The sequence below is a fragment of the Cibotium barometz genome, chromosome 11 (assembly GCF_041138505.1).
Source record: "Cibotium barometz isolate CiBa-2024 chromosome 11, ASM4113850v1, whole genome shotgun sequence".
Lineage (NCBI taxonomy): Eukaryota > Viridiplantae > Streptophyta > Polypodiopsida > Cyatheales > Cibotiaceae > Cibotium > Cibotium barometz.
Window position 1 is genome coordinate 20,080,327 of NC_141056.1, and position 27,718 is coordinate 20,108,044.

The 27,718-nt window shown below is 39.8% G+C and overlaps 1 protein-coding gene across 5 annotated transcripts; it reads right to left on the reverse strand.

Annotated features, from left to right (window-relative positions):
- Positions 1-21,063: 21,063 nt before the first annotated feature.
- On the reverse strand, positions 21,064-23,777 carry LOC147633874 (protein PHR1-LIKE 2-like). 5 transcript variants are annotated; one of them, XM_086804929.1, is made up of 7 exons: positions 23,449-23,777; positions 22,824-23,034; positions 22,565-22,641; positions 22,427-22,484; positions 22,189-22,249; positions 22,003-22,072; positions 21,064-21,922 (listed from the first exon to the last, which is right to left on the reverse strand). In XM_086804929.1, exons 2-7 carry the CDS (start codon positions 23,032-23,034, stop codon positions 21,347-21,349), a joined length of 1,053 nt encoding a protein of 350 aa, XP_086661055.1. In that variant the 5' UTR covers positions 23,449-23,777; the 3' UTR covers positions 21,064-21,346. The 5 variants fall into 5 exon arrangements, with proteins under 5 accessions (XP_086661055.1, XP_086661058.1, XP_086661057.1 ...); XM_086804932.1 differs by having other exon boundaries at positions 22,565-22,671; XM_086804931.1 differs by having other exon boundaries at positions 22,824-23,012; positions 23,449-23,586.
- Positions 23,778-27,718: the final 3,941 nt, after the last annotated feature.

Below are 27,718 nucleotides of genomic sequence, written 5' to 3' on the forward strand. Positions count from 1 at the left end.
TTCGGAGTTGAGCTTTCCTTTTGACCCAGGAGCTACTACCATTTTAGCTTCGACGGTTCAGGGTATATACCATACGTATCCTTTTGACACTGGAGGATACTCGACTAGCTTCGTCATCGATAGTGGTTCCTTATCCACTTGCACCAGATTATCATGGGACCATTGCCTTGGATTTTGCATGCCTCGGATTTCCTTTCGATCCAGGCGGTTGCATAGATAGCCTCATCATCGAGAACGGGATTCCTTCATCCTTTCCATTTGACCCTAGGGGTCATATGATTCATGTATGGGTCTTCCACTACATTGGCATTCAGCCCATGGATGTGATTTTTGGCTTTTTTACATAGCCACTTGTATATGTCTTTTCTTGGTGCACGACCACCCTTTGATTTCGAGGACGAAATCATTATATGAGGGGATGGTTTGTAATGAAGCAACACCTTTAGATTAGGCTTAGGACGGCTCAAGTATAAAAGGGGGCTCATGGACTACTATTGTACCTTTTTACATTATTTGACCCCTTTTGACATCTACATGTACTCTTGGCTTCTTTCTTAGAGATGGCCACTCATGGTCTAGGGCTCATGGGGCAAGCTTGATAGCCATCCTCTTGGTGGGAGGTTAACTCGATTACGCATCATGGCCATTGTATGAGATTATCATTAATCTTGTATTAATCCATGATGATTTGTCCCTAATATGAGCTTTAGGATCACTCCGTTTCCAGCAGGCAAGGAAGGTGGGGATGATGTCAAAAAAGGGGCAAAGCAGCCCATGCTAGCATGAGCTGCTTCACCCCATTTTTATTTATTTTTTTCTTTCTCCTCCCCATGGCTAGGTGCAAGCAAGGAAGGTGGGGAAGATGGGATAATGTAAAAAAAAGGGGGCAAAGCAGCCCACGCTGGTGCAGGCTGCTTTGCTCCATTCTTTTTCTTTCTCCTTTCCATGAATAAATGCTACTGTACTAGCCTTCCTCTTATTTTACTCGGTGTATTGGCCTTCCTCTTACCTTTTTTTACATCAACTCAAGGTGTTACTCTCGAGAATGTCAGCAAATGTTCCATGGTAGGTAAGTGAATGCATTTGTGTTTATGAATGTTTAATGAAATTTAAGGAGCAATAGATATTCACATGCATACATGTGTGTGTATGAGAGAGAGAGAGAGAGAGAGAGAGAGAGAGTGTTATCTTAGACTATGCCAAACCTTTGGCATTCATTGTATTGTTTGACAAACTCAACTACATCTCCAAAGAGTGTAGGCCACCATAGTCTGGCTTGGAGAACCTTCTGGGTAGTTGTGTCCCTAGCAATATCCTCCATGTACTATGCCACAATGGGCTTGCTTAAGAACTGTGATAAAGTCATCTTCATGAATGTTTTTCCTTTTCTTGAACTTATTGTAAAGAATTCTCACTCTATCAATTGATAGGGGTATGCCTTCCTAATGAAGCATATAGCTCTATCCAAAGGGAAACCCATTAGCCAAGAGTGGAGAATATCTTCACTTCATTCCTATACGTGATTAGTGTGGAACAATGCAACATTGCGAAGATTATATCTTCCACTCTTAGAGGTGGTTCTCCATTTGGAATTCTAAAAAGGTGGTTGACATGCACATGCACATACTCCTTTCTTTATACGGTGATGGTAAAATTAAACTCCAAGAGAATGAATAACCATTTGGTAATGTGCCATCATTCTTTTGAGGGGGTTTAATGAGATGTGATAGAGTGCATATCTCAAAGGCTAACCACGAAAAGATGACACTGTGTTTAACTCAATTGACATTTAAGTGGGTTTAATGAGATGCGATAGATTCTACATATCTCAAAGGCTAGCGAAAGATGACCAAGATGATCCTTCCATTTTGAGTGTATGCATAGATCATCAATGAATATCTCCAAGATCTTCCAAAGGAGATCCTTAAGTGCATGTATAGATCATCAATGAATATCTCCAAGATCTTTTGAAGGAGATCCTTGAAGGATGTATAAGTTAAGTGTTAGAAGGTGTGGCGAGGGGCATTGGTCAACTTAAATGGCATGACACGATATACATGTAGGTTCCCGAGAAAAGATGACATTGTGTTTAACCAAGAATTGACATTTGAGTGGGTTTAATGAGATGTGATAGTCTTCATATCTCAAAGGCTAGCGAAAGATGACCAAGATGCTCCTTCCATTTTGAGTGTATGCATAGATCATCAATGAATATCTCCAAGATCTTCCAAAGTAGATCCTTAAGTGCATGTATAGATCATCAACTAATATCTCCAAGATCTTTTGAAGGAGATCCTTGAAGGATGTATACATTAAGTGTTGGAAGGTGGGAGGGGGCATTGGTCAACTTAAATGGCTTGACACGATACATGTAGGTTCCCTATTCCACAGCAAATGCAATCTTATTTTTATTTTGGTCGGCTGGGTTAATCATCACTTATTTATAACCAAAGAAACCATCCAAGAATATTTAAGCTTATGCTTTGGTGACTCTTTCTAACATGTGGTTATTCCTTAAGCAAGATATCAATTCTTCTTCTTGCTTAGGGGTGAGGTAGTGTTATAATTCCAAGAAAAAATATCTTGAAATTCCATGAGAAAGGATATTAATTCTCCTTCTTTCTCCGGGGTAAGGTAGTGTAATTCCAAGCAAAAATTCCTTGAGAAAGGATATTAATTCTCCTTCTTTCTCCGGGGTAAGGTAGTGTAATTCAAAGCAAAAACATCCTGAAATTCCTTGAGCAAGGGAATCAATTCTCATTTTTGCATATGGGTGAGGTCTTGGCATTAAACACTAGCTTAGGTTCTTCACATGGGCCACCAATATTTACTTCCTTGACCTGAGTGGGGCTGTCATGTGAGGCATGTGGATCTCTTCGTGAGCTTCTTTGAGCCTTCTTGTTATGTACCACTATGTCCCTTTGATGTTATAGGACTTAAAGTATTCAAGCACATGCCATAGATATTCCTCTTGAGGCTCGGTGAGTGTTTTAATTCCTTCTTTGAGCCTTCTTGCTATGTACCACTATGTCCCTTTGATGTTATAGGACTTAAAGTATTCAAGCACATGCCTTAGATATTCCTCTTGAGGCTCGGTGAGCTCTTTGAGTGTTTTAATTCCTTCTTTGCCAGCCTTGACTTCTTTAAGTGTTTTGCTTCCTTCTCTACTAGCCTTACATTTATTGAGATGGTATCTTGTTGCTCAATAGAGCTTGACTTGCTTGGATCTCGTGGGATCCTCATCATCACCTTTATACACCACTGTCTTGGTATAAATGGTGACCTTGTTTAGGTTAGTTTCCCACTGTCAGGGCAGGTGTACATTTTATGTGAATTTATGGCCTCAACAAGGCAAAGCCATTGAGGTCCATCTCCATAAGGAGAAGATACTAGGCTTTCTATGTGGTTTTGTCCTTCTTGGCTAGATGACTGTGGGAAATGCTATAGAGGTTGATCCTTCTACACAGGAGTCCTTGCTAGATAATTACTAACTAGCCATGTTTCAAAGTTGATGTTGGTTCCCAAAAGGGATGCTACACACTCAACATGAACAAGGAGGTTATTTTCATCCCATCTAGGCAAACCTTGTTCCAAGAGCTTGTGGAAGAGGATTCATGGTTGCCAAGACATGGACTCAATCTCCTCACAGCTGTCAGGCTTTAAAAGAGGCTTGTAGTCTTGGTTCTCATCTTTACTTTCCAATAACTTGTAACATTTACACAAGTTTACCAAAGCAGTTTTGAGGTTGTGTCATACTCATTGGAGCAACAATGCTCCGATGGGATGAGTCTTCCCTATCTTTAGTTTTATCTTTAAGGACTAACATATATAAATGTGATTAGTTTCCCAATAATAAACTAGCCTTGCTTCTCTCATGTAAGGCCTTGAGGATCATCTTGTGTGACCCTCTTCTCTAAAAATCCATGACCATGAATGTGTGGTGGATGTTTAGTCTGAAGGTCTTGATATTTTCATCTTGTAGGATGCCTAAGGATTTGGTTATGTTCTTGTTGGCACACTTTTACTAGGAGGCTAGTGCCTCCTAGTGGTGGGGTACCCTAGGCCTCCCAGGAATCCTTGGTGATTATGCTAACACTACCACCACCATCCAAGATTGCAAAGACCGTAAAAGCCCTTCTACACAATAGGTACCACGGCATTCATTTTATCGCTTATAGTACCCTAGCTTGTTCAAGGGCACTTTTGGCTATCCAGTTAGTTTTTATTATGGAGGGAGAGTGCTCAATGAGGCATGTCTCACAACCTCTCTCTCGTCTCAGCGGCGGGGCGGTGTGGACTCTTAAGTTCCCATTCATCCAATCGGATAAGTCTCTCCAAATTTCCTTGCAAAAGAGAACTTACCAAAACTTGGACTTTTAAGGACAAGAAGGCTTTGAGAGGTTTGCTATGTCTCATGAGTGATACTTGGACTTACTGGGTTCATATGCACTCTAAGGTGGGCTAAGACCTACCAATGTGTAATGTGTAAGGGATGTGCACTGATACTTCCCTAGGAGGTGATGCCCCTAAAGTCATTTCCTCCTACCTCGGAGAAAATATTATGTTGACTATGATGACCCATGGAAGGACAAATTCACCTCCCACTAACTCCTCCCTTATTACATCTAGCAATGTGGAGCTTAGAGATTGATTCCAAAGGTAAAGGCTCTAAAACAAGTTCTATTTATGGCCTCTTAAGAATGGTTATGGGTTTGAAGCCTATGTCAAATTTTGAGATTCTCTTATTGGGTTTAAGATTAGCTCTTCTTTGTGTAAGAACTTCTCATCATGATAAAGTCCATAGCAATCTATGTCCAATTCCCCTCAGGAATAGGTAACAGTTGAAGCAAGCCCCAGGCTTATGTTTTGGATCTTTGTTGAGTTGACAAGGCATACACTTTGACACATATGCATGTATATCCTTCCACATCCCTTTCTAATATAATCTCTTTCTTATCTTGTTATAGGTCCAAATACCATGTAAATAGGAGATGAACGCATCCCTTCTATCACTTTTTGCTTGTATTCTGACATGGGCACAAGATAGACTCTTTCCTTGTACCATTTTGAAGCTTAACACAACTTTAGTAATAGGCCAGAAAAGTGTCCATGGACATATTTATGTCCTCTTTACTAACCAACTTTGTGGAATTATTTAGAACACATGAATAGTGAAAATCAAAGGTTTCCTTTTTTCATATCATCAGGTACATACTGAAGGAAAATTGGGATTTTTGGAATCAAATTGGTTGCCTCTAGGCTTTCAATTTCATAAGAATTCATAGGTCAAATTATAGTCGTAATGCAGAGCTGTTTGGACGACTATATTTGGATCAAAGGCTTAGCCAATTTCTCATTTCTTTCCAAAGTTTTTGGATATACAGTGCTTCACAAACATATATATGGTGTAATACAATCCATCTTAGGCTCAAAAATCAATTAGAACTCTAAAATTTAGGTCTTAATGAAATTCTAAGGTATTTAGTTGTATCAAAGAAATTTAACTTTGAGGATTTTTATAACTAATCAAACAATCATAGACTAGGACCAAATCTTGCACACATCTTATGTACAATATCTTATGTACAATGTTATGCTTTACTAGTACATTTTGTGAGAGCCAATTGCATATACACCTATCCTTTTAAGCACTTTGTTTTAAAGGAAAGTTTATAAATTTTGAACCATATTTATTACTAGAGAATAAGAGACTACTTCATGCATTTTTAAACATCTCAAAAGGCTTTAAGTGGAATATCTAGTCATTTTATATGATAATAAACACTATTTTCATAAGTTTCTCACTAGATGATGCAAATATAAGCAAAGATTCATATACGTTGTTTCGTTATCAATGTAGTTTTGAAAGTTGAGACCATCATGTTGTCTTCTAACTAAATGTCTAGATATGTATTCTTAATTGATTACTTTAGTGGAGACATTGATTTATTAGTATAACTAATTGAAATGTTTAGATATGTATTCTTGACTGATTACTTTAGTGGAAACATTGATTTATTAGTATAACTAAAGTAAATCACCATATAAGCTCACACTATTATCGTATTTTGGGTGTCAAAGACTCAACAACTAAAACGAGATTCTAAGAAGTAAATTTAACTAAATTAATTACTAATGCAATAATTTTTTGTCATGAAAAATCTCTCTCTCATCTCTTAAATACTATGTAAGGTTTAGGAGAATTTATAATGAGTCAGAGTCATTTTTTTCTTGCATGTAGGAACCTATTATGTAAATTTGTAGCTTGTTTGGCCTGTTTGGATTAAAGTGCTGTATACACCTCTACTTATGGTGATTTATCAAATATAGTTAAGATTATTTTTATAATTTTAATAATTTTCTAAGTTTTCTATATTCATGAAGACATGCTTTAGAAGAGAAATGCTAAAATACTGCTCCCATTCACAAGATATGAATTTTTAAGCAAACCGGTGAAAAGACATATTTATGTGCTGTTGAGCTACCAAACTAGTGTTAAAATGAACCAAATTCTCATGAGCACCAAGATATAGTTTATGTATCATTTTTGGCACATCCTCATCCAAGAGGCGCTCCTCTTGGATGTCCTTGATCTAATCTCTATGCACTTTGGAGATGGCCACTGATAAAGAGCATACCCACATTCTTGATAGCGCATCGGCCACATTTTATTTTCCCTTTGTGTATGTAATCTCAAAATAATAGTTTTGCAAAGTGGCTAACCACCACCTTTACTTAGGAGACCAACTTGGTTGAGAAAGGAAATACATCAATACTCGATGATCGCTTCTCACATAAAAGTGACTCCCATAGGGATAGTAGTGCCGCTTCTTGATAGCATGTAAAATAGAAACTATCTCTTGATCATACACATGCATTTACATTTCCTCCTCACTCAACTTTCGGCTCTCATAAGCAATCACACCATGATCTTGATACAAAATTGCCCCAATTCCTTTCCCAAATACATCGGCCCTCACTGTGTGAATGGCTTAGTGAAATCCGAGCAAACCAAAATAGGGACTGATGTGAGCATTTTTTTTGAGCTCCTCAAAGCTCTTATTTGCTATTTCATCCTAAAAGAAGGCTTCTTTCTTAAGCTTTTCAAGAAGCAAGGGTGCAATTTTTGCATACCTCTTCATGAATCTTCTACAAAAAGAAGATAGACCTAAGAATCCCCTTAGTCAAGTCATATTTGTAGGTGTAGGCCACTTCTTCACACACTCAACCTTCTTAGGATCCACTGTGATTCCTTCTTTTCTTATAATGTGACCAAGATACTCCACTTCTTGAGCTATAAAAGTATATTTACTCTCCTTCGCATACAAGTGGTTTCTCTTCAACACCTCAAACACTTCTCTAACATGCATCAAATGTGCATCCTCTTCTTTGCTATAGATGAGGATATCATCGAAGAACACCAACACAAACTTAAAGAGGAAGGGTTGTAGTATTTTGTTTATCAATGCTTGGAAAGTAGCGAGCACAATACACAATCCACGTTACACGATGCTTGAAATAGCTCTCTTTCCATGCTAAATATTGTTTTAAACTTGTCACCCTCATTCATTCTAATTTGATGGTACCCTGATCTCAAATCAATCCTAGAGAAGTACTTGGAATCCTCGAGTTTATCAAGAATATTATGCATGTAGGTTATAGGAAACCTATTCTTGATGGTGACCGTGTTAAGATCACAATAGTCAATGTACATACGAAATGTCCCATCTTTCTTCTTTACCAAAAGTACGAGTGAAACAAATGGTGATTGACTTGGTTCCACCCATCCCATATCCAAGAGTTCCTTGAATTACCTTGTCACTTCATTTTTTCCACCTTAGAGAGCCTATATGGAGACTTGTTGACTACCTTTGCATTTGGCTCATGCTCAATACCATGATCTACATCTTTTCTTTTTGTGGTAAGCTTCTGGGCATTTAAAACACCTCTTTGTACTTGGCCAAAAGCATAGCCATGCCTTCATGCATTACTTTCTTATCACCATCAAATAACTTCATCTTTGCAAAGCTATAATGCATAAACACACTCCATTTTCATGAGCTTCTTCTTGAGTTTTGTGCCATTGGGAGAAGCAAGATCCCCTCAATGTGACAAACCCTTCTTCATGCATAAAGCTCATGAAACCTTGCTACAAATTCATGTTAAATGTGCCAAGTGTGAACAACCAATTGCAACCAATCACAATGTCTATTGGCCCAATGTCCAACACTAGTAGATCAACTTTGCATGTATATTTATTTGAGAACATAACATCCACCTCATTGAAAACCATTGTACAATCCTCCTTTGCTCCATTTCCACTTGAACCATATGCAAGGAAGACAAGGCCATAGGATACAACTTGAGGTTGTTAAATGATTTTCAATTCACAAAACTATGTGTGCTACCACTAGTTAACACATGTGCCGCCCTTCCATTTATTGTAGCTTTGAGTCTCAAGGTATTTGTACCTTGCAACCGGCATATCCATCATTAGAGAATGAACACAAGGTAGCATTACACTTTGATGAATCTGTAACATAAAGTAGTGGGTAATCCATCACATGAGCTCCACCGGGATCAAAAGGAAACTCTCCACCAGGCTCATAATCACGATTTTCATCATCATGCTCATTGCTATCCACAATTTTATGCATCATCCTCAAGAAACTCATCAACTTGTTCCGTGAGAATCTTACCCAAGGATAACTGATTTGCCTTGCATGCTTTATAGTGATCATTGGTCCATTTCTCTCCACGGTTGAAACATAAGCCTTTGCTTTTAAGCTCATTTACGTGATCTTCCTTTATCAAATTGCAGGCTTTGTCACACCACTTGAAGGCTTTCCATCCCCATTTTGGGCCCTTAGATAAGATCAAATCTGAAATTTGACTTAATATCTCTCCCATAAACCGTAGGGTAGAATCTCCCATTGTAGCTAGGACCCTTTTGAGAACCTTTGCAAGGATGCAAAGCCAACATGGTTCTGTTGCCCTAAGATGGAGAAAGAGTGGTGGGGATGGACCTTGGCACGTGTGTGCGAGCACTGCACAGACTTTTACGCTGCAAAGCACCATCGCCGCCACAAAACCTTCTCTGCAAACACGATGACGATCTACCTTGCACCCTCACAGGGGCCTGTTGCGCTCAGTCTCTGTAAGTGGCGATACCTTCTTCTTTTTTCTTTTTTCTTTTTTCTTTGTTCTAGAGCTTGATGGAGAATTTCTTGCTTACTGTAATTCGCTTGTACTGTCCGCTGGTGATCTCTGTCGCCTTCTCAAAGTAAGCTAGCTATGATGGCTCAACCAAGGCTTTTGCTTTACTGATTGGGATTTTGCTTTTGCTTTTGCTTTTGCTTTACTGACTAGGGTTTTGCTATTGCTTTACTCACTAGGCTTTTGCTTTACTGATTGGACATCATCCTTAGCACTTGATGTAGAAACTTCAAACTTACAAGAATCAAGTCTCAATAGTGCTTAATGACCTGAATTCAATCAATATGTTGCAGTTATCAATCAAGCTTGTGTAGCTTAATCAACTCATTAATCTGTTGTTAGCTTCTATTATCTGTAGTTAGGTTTTTTTTCCCCTGAAACCTTCTTCACTCTTCTTGCAACTCTCCACACCAAACTTGTCACATGTGCAAGATCTTCACTCTAACTTGCAACTAATCTTTGGGTTATCCTCACTAATCATAGAAGCTTCATGTTTGTGTGTTTATGTAAGTATTTTGTATGACCCATTGCATGGGATTAATTTGTAATAGTTTGAAAGTATTGTAATGCTTTTATCTTCTATTAATCTCTTGTAATTCACCATTGTAAAGTAAGTAGGTCAATTTGTAAGCTGGCTTTCTTTTATACTTTGCATTTTTCTTCTCCAAACTGTTACTGACTCTTTTATGCAGGTATGGAACCTCGAGCATTGGTTGTGCATTGGTGTTTGCACCAAAAGGGTTGGATTACACCCAATGGGGCTATACAACCACAACTCCTATTGTTACGATGTTATAAACCCTTTGCATAAGTCAAGATGTCACCGTTGTTAATACTAATCTCAAACTTGATTATGCTTCAAGCATGCTTAATCTCTGCAGCATAAGTCCTCAAAGCATTATACTTCTCCTTGTTGTTAATGACTTTCTTGATCAAGAACTTCTTGGATGGCAATTAATTACCCAGTGATACAAAATGTGTCACAAAAGATTACAAGAACTTGTTCAATCTTGCACCACTTCTACAAGATTCACTAATCTTGCTTTTCTTGCATCAATTCTATAACAATTATGCTTTTCTTACTTGAGTTTTCAACAATATTCATAGTTTCTTAAATTTTGTAGCAATTTCTTTTAGAGAAACACAATTGCTTACAAGAAATGATCAAGAATCACTCACTGATGTTAAGTCTGCTCAAGATTTGATTTTTGCACTTAATCTTAAACTTTATAAATCTGCACCAAGATTTCTCTAAACTCCACTCTTGCACAATAAACTCTACCTTAATCTGTGATATAAAATTGCAATCTGTACACTTTCTTGATAAACTCTACACCAAGATTTGCACAACCACCAACAGTATCTCCCAAACTACCAAGAATCTAAAGAAACTAGACAAATGTTAAAGGAAACTAGGGTTTAGGAAAAGATTTGATGAAAGAAGTCACTAATCAAGAAAATTGTGTACTAAACTCAAAGAATAAGATTTTTGAAAATAGTGATTAGCATATATTCAAAAATAATTAACATTAATCTTATTGTTAATCCAACAAATCAGAATAAAAGCAATCTTGAAAAATTATGTAAAACTCTATCCAAAAATGATTGAGTCTTAATCACTATCAAGATCAAAGTAAAGCTTTGATACCACTACAAGAGAGAAATTTTTAGAGATGGAGATTGCACTCACGATACTCGATAGTAATACCAATGCAAAGAGAGAGGGGATTGCACTCAATAGAGATAGAATACACACATCCTAACATTCATCACACGAAGTCCACACAAGGGAATACAAACCACCCTAATGTAGCATTATATGGTAGTGATATGTGTGAACACACTTAGGACTGTCATGGCACTTTTTTTCTCATTAGGAGATTTTTTCTCCCATGCGTATGTACCCTCTTATCTACTCATTTTGGGGTGTGTACTTATCTTTTATATCTAGCACACATTTGTTCATTCTAATCTAGTGAGTTTGTGTACTCTCAAGCTTCTCTATCTTGTGTGTGTGCATTGTTGCAACCCTAACCCTAATTCCAACCATTGGTATCAGAGCTAGCTTCCTTGACACTTGATCTAGTAGTCTACCTCCCTCCTCATGACCCTGCTTTTTCTATCTCTGATTGAGATACCCTCTTAGGATAAGAAGTTATATCTTGTAGTGAGCTACGAAGTATACAGAATTTTTCGGGGTTCGCGGCGTGATTTGGGCACCGCAAGGTTTCTGCAGACGTTCTAGAGAGGTGTCATTTTGGATTGGTTCTACTCGATTTTGGGTGTTTGGGCTAGCGGCAAAGATTTGGTATGCAGCAACATCTACAGTGTCTTTAATAATATATCAACTATCATACTTTTGCCAGTAACACTCTATTCTCTACTCTATGTTATTTTTCATACACTTTACATGTGATTCAGTGAGTTAGCAGCCATCCAAGGTTGCATTCAGTGATTTTTTATACACTTTACAGGTTGCATTCAGTGAGTTAGCAGCCATCCAAGGTTGCATTCAGTGAGTTGGCAGCCATCCAGGGTTGCATTCAGTGAATACTGAGTACTTGCAGTGTGTTGAAAGATTTTGCATTCCGATAGAAAGTCATGGCTGGCAGTAGTGATGTATTCAACATGTTATCTGCTGAGGACAAACTTGATGGGACTAACTACCCATTGTGGTCCTATATGATGAGGAATGTACTAGTTGCTAAAGGCCTTTGGAATATAGTTAGTGGTAGTGAAACTCATCCTGTTTCACAACTACCAGTGCAACAAGGTGGGTGCTACAGGTACATCTGAAGTAGAATCTGATACAGATGTGGCTCCTCCACATGCACCACCAGTACCTCCCACTACTGCTCAAACAAGATGAGATGGAAGAGATACACAGGCACATGCATTGCTTGCACTTTCTATGAAGCGAAGCATTATTTTTCATATTCGATCATGTAAGACTTCAAAACAGGCATGGGATGCACTTGCTACATTATACCAGATGCGCAATGAAGCACGTGTTGCACATTTGCACAAATAGTTGGAGTCTGGAATGAGAGAGACTCAATGGACAGCTTCTTAACCAAGATCAAAGATTTTAAGAAGCAGCTTACTAGTATGGATAAGATATATCCTGATAGTACATTGGTGCCCACAGTTCTCAATGCATTGCTGGATTCTTATCAAAGTTTTGCCTCTACTCTTAGACTCATGATGAAGGGAAATCCAAATTCCCTTACATTTAATGAGCTGGTTTCAATACTCTTGCAAGAAGAGCAGTCTAGGCAAAACAAATCTAATATGCGAGTTGGTGACCAAGCTTTTGTTGCCAATCAGAAAGGCAAAGGTAAAGCTTCTTCACATGAGCCAAATTTAGAATCCTCAGGTAAGGATGCAGAGAAAGAAGGTGATAAGCCTAAAAAGAAGGGCAAGTGTCACTATTGCAAGAAAACAGGGCACTACATACATGAGTGCAAGAAAAGGCTAGAGAAGGAGAAAAAGAAAGAATCGGGCATGGTTGTCGTGGCTGATGCATCTACACCAAGTGCAGAGATGAAGGAAACTCCAAGTTTTGCTCAAGATGATTAGGAATAGATGGTACATTACAGTTATGACCCTTCTGTTCATGATGTATGCATGTCATGGAAGAATCGGATGCTTGGTACTTTGACAGTGGTGCTAGTAAGCACATTACTTCACAAAAAAATTATTCTCATCTCTGGAATCTGTCCCAAGTGCAAGAACCGTCACATGTGTAAATGGTTCCTCATATCCTGTCAAAGGAGTTGGTAGAGTTGTGCTCACTACTACAAATGGGGGCGCATTTACTCTTTCTAAAGTTTTATATGTGCCAGGCATTAAGAAGAACTTACTGTCAGTTTCAACCTTAGCCTTGTCAGGCTTGACGATGAAATTTGTGGATGACAGATGTATAGTTCTAGATAAAAATGATGGTTATTCTATCATTGCCTCAAGTACCTTGTTTCATGGCCTATACAAGATGGATGTATTTGAGAAGTTGCAACATGATGCTTGCTCAATCTCTACGACTCGTGAGTGATGCATAATTATGACATGCACGATTTGGCCATCTGAATTATGGCAGTTTGTTAAGCCTTCAAAGGCATGATATGGTATCTGAGTTGCCAACTCTTGAGACCCCTATTAGACATGTATGTGAGGGGTGTATTCTTGGTAAAATGCATAGGACATCATTTCCAAAGGATGGATTTGTGAAAGCTATTCAAAAATTACAGCTTATATATAGTGATGTATGTGGTCCTATGAGGACACCATCTATTGGGGGATATCTCTACTTCGTCACTTTTATTAATGATTACTCCAGATATAGCTGGGTGTATCCATTAAAGCTTTTATGTGCTTTAGGCGCTTCATATCCATGGCTGAAAATGCATGTGAATGTAAAGTTGGCACCCTTCGTTAGATCGAGGGGGGGTATATGTCCAGGGAATTTCATGCATATATAGCTGGAAAAGGCATAAGGCATCAATGTACAGTGCCATACACACCTCAGCAAAATCGTGTGGCTGAGAGGAAGAACGGGTCTCTCATGGAGATGGGATGTATAGTGAAAGCCCAAGATTTAACTCATGGTTTCTTATGAAGCTTAGCATGGCAAGAAGCCTTATGTGGCTCATTTTCGTATTTTTGGTTGTCTTGCTTATGCTCTTGTGCCTGAGCAACAACGCAGTAAGCTTGATGATAAGGCAGTTAAATGCATATTTGTGAGATACAGTTCAGAAAGCAAGGGATATAGACTCTACCATCCGGCCTCAAAGAGGATTTCAGTAAGTAGAGATGTTTTTATCAAAAACTCAATTCAGTCCATGTTTTCATGAATGTATGCTCATGGGACATGTTTGATTCGCTCCTACCTTTGTTTAATGGGAGGGCAGCCATATGTAGAGCAATTGCTCAACCAAATGCTGAAATTCAGCCTTTGCAGATGCAAAATCATCCTAGAAATCAGCCTTTTGATGAGGCAATTATTGAGCAACAACGTAGTAAGCTTGATGATAAGGCAGTTAAATGCATATTTGTGAGATACAGTTCAGAAAGCAAGGGATATAGACTCTATCATCCGGCCTCAAAGAGGATTTCAGTAAGTAGAGATGTTGTTTTTATCGAAAACTCAATTCAGTCCATGTTTTCATGCAAAAAACAGCAGAATGTATGCTCACATGACATGTTTGATTTGCTCCTACCTTTGTTTAATGGAGGGCAGCCATATGTAGAGCAATTGAATGCTCAACCAAGTGCTGAAATTCAGCCTTTGCAGATGCAAAATCATCCTAGAAATCAGCCTTTTGATGAGGCAATTATTGAAGATGTAGTGGATGAGGAGAGAGTAGCCATAGAATCTAGACGTATGCCAAAATGGCTTGTGCAGACATTGAGGGATAGCAAGTTAGAAGCTCCTTTACCTAACAGAACTCGTGCAGGCTCTCATCATGAAAATTATTCTCATGTGGATCATGTTCTCATTTCTAGTTCATGTAATGAGGAGAAACCTATTTCCTTTGAGAAAGCACGGGATGATAATCATTGGATGCATGCTATGCAGGATGAGTATAACTCTATACTCAAGAATGACACCTAGTATTTGACAGATCTACCTCATGGCAAGAAGGCCATTGGTACTAAGTGGGTTTACAAGTTAAAACGCAAAGCATATGGTAGCATTGATCGCTACAAGGCCAAACTCGTTACAAAGAAGTATGTCCAACACAAGGGCATTGATTATAATGAGACCTTTGCACCCACATCTCGTATGACTACCATTAGGTGTCTCATTGCTTTGGTAGCACATCATGGGTGGAATGTACATCAATTGGACATTAAGACTACATTCTTGAATGGTGATTTACATAAGGAGGTGTATGTATCGCAGCCTCCTAGATTTGTTGTGAAAGGAGAAGTGTCTAAAGTATGCAGGTTGAAAAAGGCTCTTTATGGCCTTAACCAGGCTCCTAGAGCATGGTATGAGAAGATTCATACGCAAATGATTTTTACAACAGTCCAACAGAGAGTACCCTCTATATGAAGAGAAGTAAGGACACATGTCATCGTTCTATACGTTGATGACATGTTGCTCACGGGACTCGATATAGATCAGATTTCAGCCTTTAAGGTTGATTTGCAGCAGTCATCGTTTGAGATATTAGATTTGGGGCCGTTGCATTACTATTTGGGGATTCAATTTATGCAGCGCAGTGATGGCATTGTTATGCTGCAATCTAAATATATACAGAAGCTATTGAAGAGGTTTAATCTTGAAGACTGTAAAGCTGTGGCTACACCTATGGAGACAGGTACTCGACTTACTCTTCAAGATGCAGGAGACTCTTTTGATGCTAGTTTATATTAGCAAGCTGTTGGATCCCTTCTTTATGTATGCAACACGAGGCTAGATATACGGTATGCGGTCTCACAATTGAGTAGATTTATGCATAGCCCAGGTACGAAGCATTGGTGGCAAGCTGTTAAGCGGGTTTTCCAAAAGGGGGTGCGTCACAGCTGCATGCTTTTAGTGATTCAGATTGGGCTAGATGTTATGACACACGAGTGTCCACTAGTGGGTTTTGCTTTCATCTTCGTGATTCATGTATGTCATGGCTCAGCAAGAAGCAGCCTAAAGTGGCCACTTCCAGTTGTGAAGCTAAGTACAAGGCAGCTTTTACAGCTACAGTTGAGTGTGTGTGTGGCTCAAACGTCTTATGGCTAATTTGGGTGTTAGACAGTCGTCTAGCACTACGATTTTCACTGACAACCAGAGCGCATTAGCAGTTTGCGAGGAACCCAGTGTTTCACGTTCTCAGTAAGCACATTGAGGTGCATTACCACTATATTAGGGAAAGACTCTCTACAGCAAAGATCAGCTTGGTCTGTGTGCCTACACATAACAACATGGCAGATTTATTCACGAAGGCTCTTCCACGTGAAAAGTTCGAAGCTTTTCGTAAAGCTTTGGACTTACTATCTTTTCAAGATTGACCAGCCATACCCTGTACATGTTCACATCATCACTCCAGGGGGGATTTATAGCATTATATGGTAGTGATGTGTGTGAACACACTTAGAACTGCCGAGGCACTTTTTCCCTCACTAGGAGGTTTTTTCCCCCATGCGTATGTACACCCCTTATCTACTAATTTTGGGATGTGTACTTATCTTTTGTATCTGGCACACATTTGTTCATTCTAATCTAGTGAGTTTGTGTGCTCTCAAGCTTCTCTATCTTGTGTGTGTGCATTTTTGCAACCCTAACCCTAATTCCAACACCTAGATCCTTGAGCAACTAGCTTCAAGAGAAGATCATATATTCCAAAAGTTTCTAAATGAAATATGTGCATGGATTTACATACTTGGGCCCCTTTTTACACTACACTTATTAATGGTCTTTTACACTTGACCATGGCCTTTGGCCCATAAAATTATGTACAACACGTGTAACCATGTTACAACATGGAGTATGCAATAGTAACATAGCAATTTAATGTATTTTCTATATTTCTTAAAGAGTGTATTTCCAAATTAAAAGAGATTTTGCACAGGCATAGGATTGCATGAGGGACACCAACAATGAGGGAAAACTTAAGATTCAATCACTTTCACAATATTCCCCCTCCTACCTGGGGAGAAAAAATCCCAAAACATAATACACATTTGAATTCAAAAGCATAAAATAAAGACTTAACCGCCTTTCATTTTTCATTTCACAACCATAACAACCCACAGATTTTCCACATAAGAATCAATTCTCTTTAGATGTGCTCTCTCTCTCTCTCTCTCTCTCTCTCTCTCTCTCTCTCTCTCTCTAGAGATTGAATCACACTTCTAGATTTCAACTCTTCCCATTATCACTAAATACTATTAAAACAATCAAACATATGGAATTTACAGTTATTATTAGACAATTGAGTTAGTCAATCTTGTTAATAGGTTTACACTAGTCAAAGTAACACATGAAAACTGTTTTAATGTGCTTAAAGTCTAGAGATACGTCATTAACACCTAATGATTAACAATGAGTGTGCCAACAGCTTGCAAGAGTTGACACTGGATGCTTCCATCAGACAGAAGCTCATAAGATTTCCCAAGAGCTCGAGTCGGCAGCACCGTGCACGAGTTGGCAGCCTAGCCAACTTTATATAGGTGGGAGAGGAGCTGGTCGGCCATAAGAAAATCAGAGGACTGGCCGACAATGCAAAAAAATATGAAATAATGTCTAAAAATAGGCAAAAAAAAAATGTAGTGCATAGATGCATATGAAGGGCTTCATATGGAGCCAAGTACAAGCATGAATGTGCATGGGAAAGTCCATCTGTGCAGATGAAATAATTTCCAACACCTCGTCTTTAGCGCCAGATGGGTGGACCAAGTCCGGTATGCTGCAACCAAAGAGTCTGAAGGAACAACCTCCTCATAAAAGGCACAAAGCTCACGAAGATATGGTACATCTGAATACCGAGAAGGTCTCCATAAGAAGCCACGAGAAGATCGAGAAGATATCGAAGACGAAACAATAGGATCAATCTGGAGAGAGAAGCCCTCAGGAGATGGAACCATAGATGGCTCCGAAAAATGTGGTGCCTCCTCTGCATTTGCAACAAATATCAAGACCGAAGTAGAATCCTCTGAAGAAGAAGGAAATGAAACAACCACTGGAACAAACTGATCATCAGTGATAGCTGCATTTGCCAGGTTCGAAGTAGGAACAGGCTCCAAGATAGTGGAAGATGCCTCCTCTGAAACATAAGAAGGAGAAGCAACTGCCAAGAGAGAAGCCGCCTAAGTAGGAAGCTCCAGAATATGTGAGGATATCTCAACAAAATCATCCACTTGCTCTGTAGAAGAACCATTATTCTCCTCTGAAAGAGAGGAGAGAAAATATGCAATAATAGCATCAGCACGAAACAGCACAAGGGAAGGAAGATACTCATCCAAAGGGATTAGAGGAACTGATAACGTCTCTGTCAGAAACTCCTAAAAACAATCCTCTAGGGCACAGACTTCTGAATCAGAAGTCTCCTGTGTGACCACCAGGATGGACTCATCCTGCTCCTGTGAAGATGAAAGCATCTTCACAGGGGGATCATAGATAGCAAGAAAAGCCATCTTAGCATGAGACTTCGTACTCTCCTCTGTCGTTGGTGAAGTATCTGAGCCATCTGTCGTGGGTGAAGTGTCTGAGCCATCGGAGGAGGACTCCTGCTTTGCTTTAGCTTTGGCTTTAGCTTTGCGGGAAGCAGCCTGTCAAGCAAAACATTTGGCCTCTGAATGACCAAGTCGGCCACAAAACTCACAAGAATCCTTCATCCTGGAACCCTTGATGCTGTTAAAATTGTCAGAATCGTCGTTAGAATATGACTTTGTGGTGACTTTCTGCTTGTTGTTGTAGTTTCCTTTTCCGCCTTAGCCTTTGCCCTTGCCCATGTTAGAGGCAACAAAAGCAGACTCCGACTTGCCTTTTCCGTGAAGCATGCACTTGTCGTGGAGATAACTCACGACTTCCTCAAGAGGAGAGGATCACGGAAATAAATATTATCCCTGAAAGAATCAAAGGAAGCAGGCAACTTACGAAGAAGTTTATGGACAGGATTGTTGGTGGTGCTCTCGTACTCCTCAAGTTGCAACTTGATACGGCAGAACTCTCTAATCTTCTCAATCAAGTTATCTAACTCAATGACAGTAAGCTTCTCCATATCTGACTCTAATTTGGCAATCTTCACTGTCGAAACTCTCCCATACCTCCTCTGGATCTCTGTCCACATCTGATGAGCATACTAGAGGAGACAAATTGTGCCTGTATGGATGGAGTCATGCAATGGATGATGATAAGACGAGCCCGAGTATCCAATATGCTTCGCAAAAGCAGGGTCCACCAAGTGAGGTGTGGAGATAGCCATCCACACACCGGCTCCTTCCAACAACTCATTGTAGAAAGACCAAGTATGATAGTTGGTTGCTATAAGCTTCATGGAGTCACTGACTTGGGGAGGATTGTAGGATGGTATGTAGGTGGGGGAGGGAGTAAGACTTGGATGAGAGAAACTCAAAGAGGAAAGATTGGGAATAGGAACCACCTGTGGAGCGACAGACTTGGATGAGAGAAACTCAGAGAGGAAAGATTGGGAATAGGAACCACCTGTGGAGCGACGGGAGCAGGGGATCCAGGCAGTGATGGAGCGGGAGAAGAGATAGGAGAAGGAATGGCTGTAGAGAAGTGGTCTCCTAAAGCCATGTCTGCCGACAAGTAATCCTCCTCTGTCTCGGGTGGTCTACTAACAACCTGCTAAGCACCACTGTTGCAGTGCACAAGAGTATGAAGTAACGGGAGCACAGAATACTCTAGGAGCCCTGTCGTCTGACAAAGAATCCTTCTCTTAGTGAAGTGGGCTGTAAAAAAAACAGCAAAGTACCTCCTCTCAAGCTGTGCACAGCAAGAGAAAGAAGAAAGAAAGGGAAGGGAGGGTGGGAATTTGAAAATAGAAGCAGACTATCCCAAGAAGAAAGTGTCATCTCCAGAAGCCATCACCTCCAAGAGCCCAAGCCTCCTTTAGAAAGACTAGAAGAAAGGGTGGGTGTGAGGGAACCAGAAAGAGAAGAGAATAGAATGACTCTCCAGTGGTAAAGGCTGTAAAGCAGCTCTGTAGAAAGAAATTGCAGCACTTGAGGCAGTCCCGAGTGAAAATGCAGCTCCACTGAAAAAACGCAGGTTACTGATGAAGGAAACGCAGCAAGTGAACAGCTCCTATATGCAGTAAACAGTCAACAACAGCATGGGAATAGAAAATGCAGGTCCTTGTAGATGTTTCCTGCTTTGATACCATGAAACAATGGGTACTATGCTGTGATACCCACAAAGAAATGCTGCAAGAACTGTACAACACTGTATATGGACAGCAAGCATAAAGGAGAAAAGAAGATCACTGCTGAATATCACCAGAAAAGGTAGTACATCACGTGGAGCAGCATGAGGGAGGTCCCCTCGATGCTGCCTATCACTGCAGAAGCTGAAAAAAGAGATAATAATGATGCTAAGCCTAGCCACCTTTATATAGGTGGGAGAGGAGCTGGTCGGCCAGTAGAAAATCAGAGGACTGGCCGACAATGCAAAAAAATCTGAAATAATGTCTAAAAATAGGTAAAAAAATATGTAGTGCTTAGATGCATATGCAAGGCTTCATATGGAGCCAGATACAAGCATGAATGTGCATGGGAAAGTCCATCTGGGGATAAAATAATTTCCAACAGTTGACAGGCCCAGGCACACTGCAATTTATTGAAAATCTTTGCATACAGAGGGTGGCCATGGATGGGCCTTCACAGAAAAAGAGAGTTAAGGGCTTGGGGGATGGCAATGACTAGCCATTACAGCAATCTCACAGCAGATAACTAGGCAGTAGGTTCACAACAATTGTCCAGGACACAACATGCCTGGAATAGGGACAACAACAAAATTTGTATGCGTGTTGTGGCCTAAGGGCAAAAGAGGGGCCATTAGGAGGTGCAGGTTTCACAACTGGCCAGGGGACGGCTAGGAGTTGGCCGGCCGGCTAGAATTTGGACATGTACTGTGAGGGATTCACAGTCGAAACACTGCAATGTTATGCTTTTGAATGGACAGACACAATAAGGTCCTGAACAAGGGTGACACAGAGTACCTGGACAACAAGGTCCTAAGCAAGTGACATAGCTGCTGACCTCTTGAGACTGTCACCAAATGTGAGCTACTAATAAATTGAGCATGTTTTGGCATATCAGCTTTGCAGACTGATGAAGGTCTCAGTTGAGGTGTTCGGGCAACATATGGACACTTCTTAGTATCGTGCAAAGATTGAAAACATTAAATATATTACAATGAATAACATCTCTGAATACAAAATCAGCACCCAAATGTAGCCACTGACTTTCTATTGGGAGCAGCAGTTTGGGAAGTCAAGAGACTCTGGGAATCCATAAACATGTTACCTGGCATCTCATCTATCCTCATTCTGCTGCAGCAGGATTCCTCTGCGCTTGCTCTCATGACCACCAAATCTTGAATACCTTATGTTACAGTCAATAACATCTCGGGGTACAAAATCAGCACCCAAATGTACCCCCTAATTTTCTACTAGGAGCAAGCATTTGAGAAGTCTTTCCAAGTCAAGCGACTCTGAGAGTCCATGCACATGTTACCTGGCATCTCATCTGTCCTCATGCTGCTGCCTTGGGATTCATCTGCATTGCTCTCATGACCACCAATCTTGAATCTGGCATCCTCATTTGGCCAGAACCTTGGAATACTATCAGATAAACGCGACTTGGACCTCTCATTGATGCCCATCTGTTCATGATCACTTTGGCCACTAGAGGAATTCTGTGTAAAAGCAAAGCTTGGGCTTAAGCTTTCCAACATAGGATCTGTCAGCTGCGTTCGCCTGGCCAGCGCTTTGCTCTCCTCACTACCACTCTTTTGTGCCATCTTGAGCGGGGGCAAAGCAGGAGGCGACGACATTGGAAATGCCCCAAAAGAAGAAATCAAACACTCTTTTGTGACATTTGATACCAAATCAGCGAGCTCCGCCCTAACAGTTTTAAGCCCTGCTGGTACTGTTGCTTGACAAGCAAATGCCTCCTCAGCTTTCTCCAAAATGGACTGCAGGTATCTGCTTTGAGCTTCGATGCGCATTTGCAACCGCCTCTGGACCTATCAAAAGAGAATAGCAAATCCCACATCACAGAAAGAATCCAATGTAATTGAAACCTCTTCATAGTCTGCAGAGTTACCTCTAGCTGTTCCTGAAGCTGTTTCTGTAAGTCCATCTGTGCTTTCAAGGCATCTGCTATCTCTATGGATCTGCAAATCATGGTGCAATACAACAGTTCACTGATCCTAGTTTAAGTGCACAGAACATTTCCTGACAAAGATTAGCTTCATGTAGCAACTGCAGATTCAAATGAGAAAGAGCTCACTCTTTCGGATTCTGCACACTGACAGAAGAATTCTGGCCATGCGAGCCATCTGAGGGTCCAGCTGAACCCAAATCATAGAATTATCAAAGAGTGTACCATAAAACCCATGGCAAACCATGCACAAACCATGCATATCTTATCCTCCATTCAAAATGGTATTAAAACATGTAATTTTGACGTGACTTAGGCCACATAAGAAATGGCCACCCCTTGTACATAGCTATAGCATAAAACTAACCTTCCTTGGTGGCCTCTTTGTTTGCATCCCTTTGAGGCTGTTTGCTAAGCCTGTACTTCTGTAACCGCACACATCACATAGCACACTTTAGAACAACTCGGGTAAGTAATGGTAAATAAACAATCTTTTCATAAGCACCTGAAGATGACTTTTGAGATGATAAAGGGTGAGTCCTTTCACATTCATTATCTTCATAACGGACTTGGGAGTGGCCTCTACATCCAAGCACCCATGTTTTCAGAACCCTGCGATCACTTCCAAAGTTGCAACCGAAACGGATCCTAGAAATGGAGAGCACCACCTTGATGCATGCAGGCACACACATGCACATACACACTATACTATGCATGCACATGCACACACACACACACACAACCTCAAAGAAGGAAGAGCTTACTCTCTGATCCACCCAACTGAGTGACAGCATCAACAAAGCGATCATGTAGGTCAGGAGTCCACCGTAGTCGTGGCTTGGGGTCAGTGGAAGCAACCATACTTGCATCACCAGGTAGATTTGTTCCAGACAACACTGGTTGCTTCTGTTGGTGGGTTGAAAGTGGGTCATCTTGCATTGCTAGATTCGCATCTGCAAAAGCTGATTGGTACATCTACACAGAATTTGAAAAAAGTTGATCATCTCTAAATCAAAGCACTGCAAAATTCAAGGATTCGTTCTGGGAAGTCTTTTTTTGTGGCAAATTCGGGGGTTTTTTCCCTGGAAATTTCGTGTTGAAATTTGTGAGTCTTTCCGACCCAAGCGTTTGTAAGCGTTAAAATTATTAGGTTCTCCTAAAATTTGGCAAGTTTTTTTCTTGAAAAATTCCGCATTTCGATGATTGTTTTCAGCAAAATTATAGGGTTTCTGGGCACGAAACCAAGGGGGAAATTTTTCTGGGTTTTCTTAAATCGTTTTTCCTTTTCTGAGAAAAAATGACGAATTGAAAAGATCTGGCTTATACCTTCCCTAACAGCCATGGGAAACTGTATGAAGCTCAATTCTTGGAAGAGAAAAGAATACACACCTCGCGGGATAGGGATCTGAAGCAATTTTTACTCAAGATTCAGCTCGATCTGTCGCGCAAATCCATCGAACAGACAAACCATAACATCAACTAAAGCTCGATCTGTCGCGCAAATCCATCGAACAGACAAACCATAACACCAACTAAAGCTTTCAAGCCGTCAGACGCACAGCCCATGGCCTCAAATCAGCGAAGCAGACAACCCATTCGATCCAAACAAGCTTGCAAGCGCAAGCAACAATAAAACACAGGCCTCTTTGAATGCGCCTACCTGAAAAACCAAGGTGTCCTCATCTCTTGCGTTTATAGCTCCTGCGAAATGGGGGGTCACGGGTGTTTCCTGGGTCGCCCCATTGACACATTGCTTAATTTGCGACCATTTGGTTCTAAACTTTACCCGTTGAGAAATTCTCAAAAAAGATTTAATTTGCTACCAAAATCTCTTTTCATGATTAATTAATTATTGTCTTCCCTTGAACCTTACGTTCACTTTTTTCGGTTATCAAAACTAAAATTGTATAAAAAAAAACATTGAACTTAGCAGTAATGTTCTTGAACCAGTCTTTTTTAGCAATGTTCTTGAACCCGTCTTTCTTAGCAATGTTCTTGAACCCGTCTTTTTTAGCAAGAGATCATGTGATACACGGCATGTTTGACAGATGTCTTTTTGTATAAATCAATTAATTTTTCTTTTTAAGAATTAATATGGGTGATGGCGATTATGAGAATTCCATCCGTCTCTCTCTCTATGTCTCATGAGTGAACGAGCAAGAGCTCTCTGTCAGAGAAGTGTCTCTCTGTTTGCTGCTTCCTCTCTTCCTGCTTCATGCACTTGATCGATGGGGAGACTTGTCTACCCATGTTTGCTTAAAGAGTGTTGTCCCCCCCCTTTGTTGGCATGTGTCGTCTTGGTTCCCTATCTTTACATGTTGTGGAGAAGAAGATGTTGAGGAAGACATGGGGTTGGGATCAAAGAGGGGAGCTGAGCTGTAGATACAAAGCCTAAGGTTCATAACCTTAGGCTCACGTAAGGTGTGAGCATTAAATAATTAATGCCCACGCTAGTGGGTATTAATTATTTAATACCAAAAAAGGTGAATATATATACCAAAAAAAGAATTGAGCTAACTGTAGAAAATACAATAACATTGAAAATTTTTAAAAAGTGTGGCTATTTTCTTCAACTTTGAGGTAAGTTTGGCGCTTCCACAAAGCTTAGATCCAAAGTTTTTTCCTTCTAGCATCCATCTCACACTTGAGGAGCAAGGCTGAACAAAAAGAGAAAGCTTAACTTCTTCATTGAAAGCACTTTGATTCTTGCATAGAGAGAGTGAGAGAGAGAGAGAGAGAGAGAGAGAGAGCTATGTCAACGGTGGCAAGGTGTGGGTGTGTGGAATTTAAGCCGAAGCAAAGATTGCATGCATTGAAGCTCTTTGGAGGTATCTATAAAGTCGAAGGGTCATACCCCATGACTTGAGATTTGCATCTAGAGTTGATTGGGGTGTGTAGAAACTGATTAGAACCAACATCTTAGCATGCTAGAAAGCAAGAAAGATATTAACACTAATGATAAAAATGATCCTGCTACTAATAATAATGCTAATGATAAAAATGATACTACTAATCATAATGCTAATGATAAAAATGAAGCATAATGACAAGGCAATAGGTTAAGCTCAAGACCTCATATGTTTGATCCATTAGATAGAGTGCCTTTTTATAAGGTTGAGTACATCTCCATTAGCCATTAAGCATGGCCCATATGCTTGGTCATATGCTTGGTTAAGCATCCCCTAATCTTTTCTAGATTTAAGCACCATCTCCCTTGAAGTGAGCATACTTTTAGCTTCCGTTCCCACTTCTTGTATAGGCACTTACTTTTGTTCTCCACATGGGCTGGCCATTCCACATATTCCTCATCCTTTGGGCTCCCTTTGACCCTTTGAACCATGGTCTATGACTTATGTAACTCTTACAAATGTTTAAGGGTCACATACCACTCCCCCTTGCTCCAAACGTTTACCCCACATCACTTGCTATTTTCACTTCCCCTCAAGTGATGAATTACTACCACCATACATACATTAGACATACACTCTTAGTCGTTTGCTAGAGTGGTCTATCATAGGTGCCTCATAGGCTATAATGTTGGCTTAGAGCCTATAGTTTTACACATGGGTAGGAAAATGAGTGGGTATAAAGACAAGGTGAGAGGGGTGCCCTTTTCCATCAACTAGAGGAGTCTTTCCAATGATTAGCCTCCTTCCTGGGAAGCCCTTGCAAGTTGTTGGCATAACACTTTTCATTTTATTTAAATGTGTTTGGAGTGACTCACTCTCTTTGATGTCCAACCCAAAAAAACTAATTTTAAGACTTATTTTAGAGTTCTTTTATTTGGCAACAAATAGCTTCTCTAGTTGATCCCATGCTCCCTTATTAAGAGTTATCTTCTAATGCAATGTGATGGATGAAACTATCACCTAGTAAAATGTTGCTAGAGCTCTCTCAACTCTTCCTAACCAAAATCTTTTGTCCTCTCCTTCTAATCCCGGACATCTCTCCCCCTTCCACTTACTATCCCCCAAAGCCCGTCTTTCATGAGAATAAACTTAAGTTTTACTTGCCATGTATGAAAAAGTTCACCACAGTAAAATTAATCCACTATGAGAGGTTTTGACATGGTTTTCTTATGGGGAATCCGCTGGGAATGTCTTTGTAATGGGGTAACCTAAAGCTAGTGTCTAGTCCCTTACAAAGGTGGAGATATGTATTTGATGTGATTATTAACACTTTCCAAAATTGTAAAATGAGAAAATACCTTGATTTAGTTGAGTGATTTTGTTATAATCTCAAGGGAGACGTCCATTATTTTATTTCGAAATATTTTATTTGGATACCCCTTTTATTTATATCATTTACCAAGATTAATGTGTTTAATAAGCTATGTGGCACTGGTATGAGATATGGTCATGATCAATTGTGTACACTGACTAATATTATTTTAGATGTAAGTGATGATTGAGTGGCAGATTATGTGTTAATCGAGAATGGAACATGTGTTGAACCACTATGAGATATTTCGAAAGACATGTGAATACCTTTTTTGGTTTCATATTCAGGCATTAATATTTTTGTAAGACTTAGTGTTAACCCATTCCTAGGGTTAATAAGAGCTACTACCATTATCTTATATCAAGGAGTCAAGTTGGATACACCAAAAGGTCATACATTCAAGATATAAAGCAATGGTGTCCAAATCTAAAACTTGGATGGGCGCCTATAATGATCCTTTGTAATACTTATGGTGATTTTTGCTTCAAGAGTGTGTAGTAGTAAGTTAGGATGAAGTCCCAAGTGATGTACTTCATGGATATATTATGAGAGTAGTCATTGTAATAGCATTAGGCCTCTTATAAGCCTAAAGTGCCTAGCAGACCACAGTTTAAAAAGTGAGTGTGAATATGTCTCATAATACAAAAGACTCTCCCATTGTGCAATATTGTCTTGATCATGCTAATCTCTCTCTCTCTAATGCATGCTAGTGAGTGTGTATGAGTGGTGTGAGGTGAGAGGAGGGACGAGTAGATGTAGTGCAATGCGACGGTGTGATAACACTCGCGGGAGACGTGGTGGAATTGCTTCTCAAGGAGTTGTAGAGCTTGGAGACCTCAAGGGTTATGAGCTTGGCCATTGGAAAGGTCCTCACGATAATTGCGGTTCACCAGGTAATCTCTTGTTGGATGTGTTTCAAGGAGGGTTAGGGTGAGCCATAACATTTTTGGTGCCGCCTGCTCCTGGGAAATCGTCCCTTGGCTTTTTCCATCATTTTTCTATAATCTACGTATTACCCATTTCCCATTATCTTTATTAATGGTTTCACATGAAAAAGATGTGGTTTTGATGGTGATTTGTGTGTGATTTTGTGAGAAATAGCTCTCTTTTTTGTTTTGTAAAGAATGTTGTTTGTTTAATTTTTAGCTAAATTTTGTTATTTTTATTGTTGTTAATGTGGTTTTTAATGTTCCTAAGGCTTGTAGATAGAGTGTATTAAGCTTGGTTTACTTCCATTGCATCAAAAAATGCAATAGAATGCAATTTTTAGTGATTTTTAGCTCTCTTTTAAGTTAAACATAGAACTAGCATCATTGATTTTTTCTTGATTTGTGTGTTTTTTGTTCGAATTGTTTGCATTAGAGTGTTAGCATGCATTAGGAGTAGATTTATCCTTTAAAAAATTTCTCAAAAACATCAAAAAACCCTTGAAATCGAG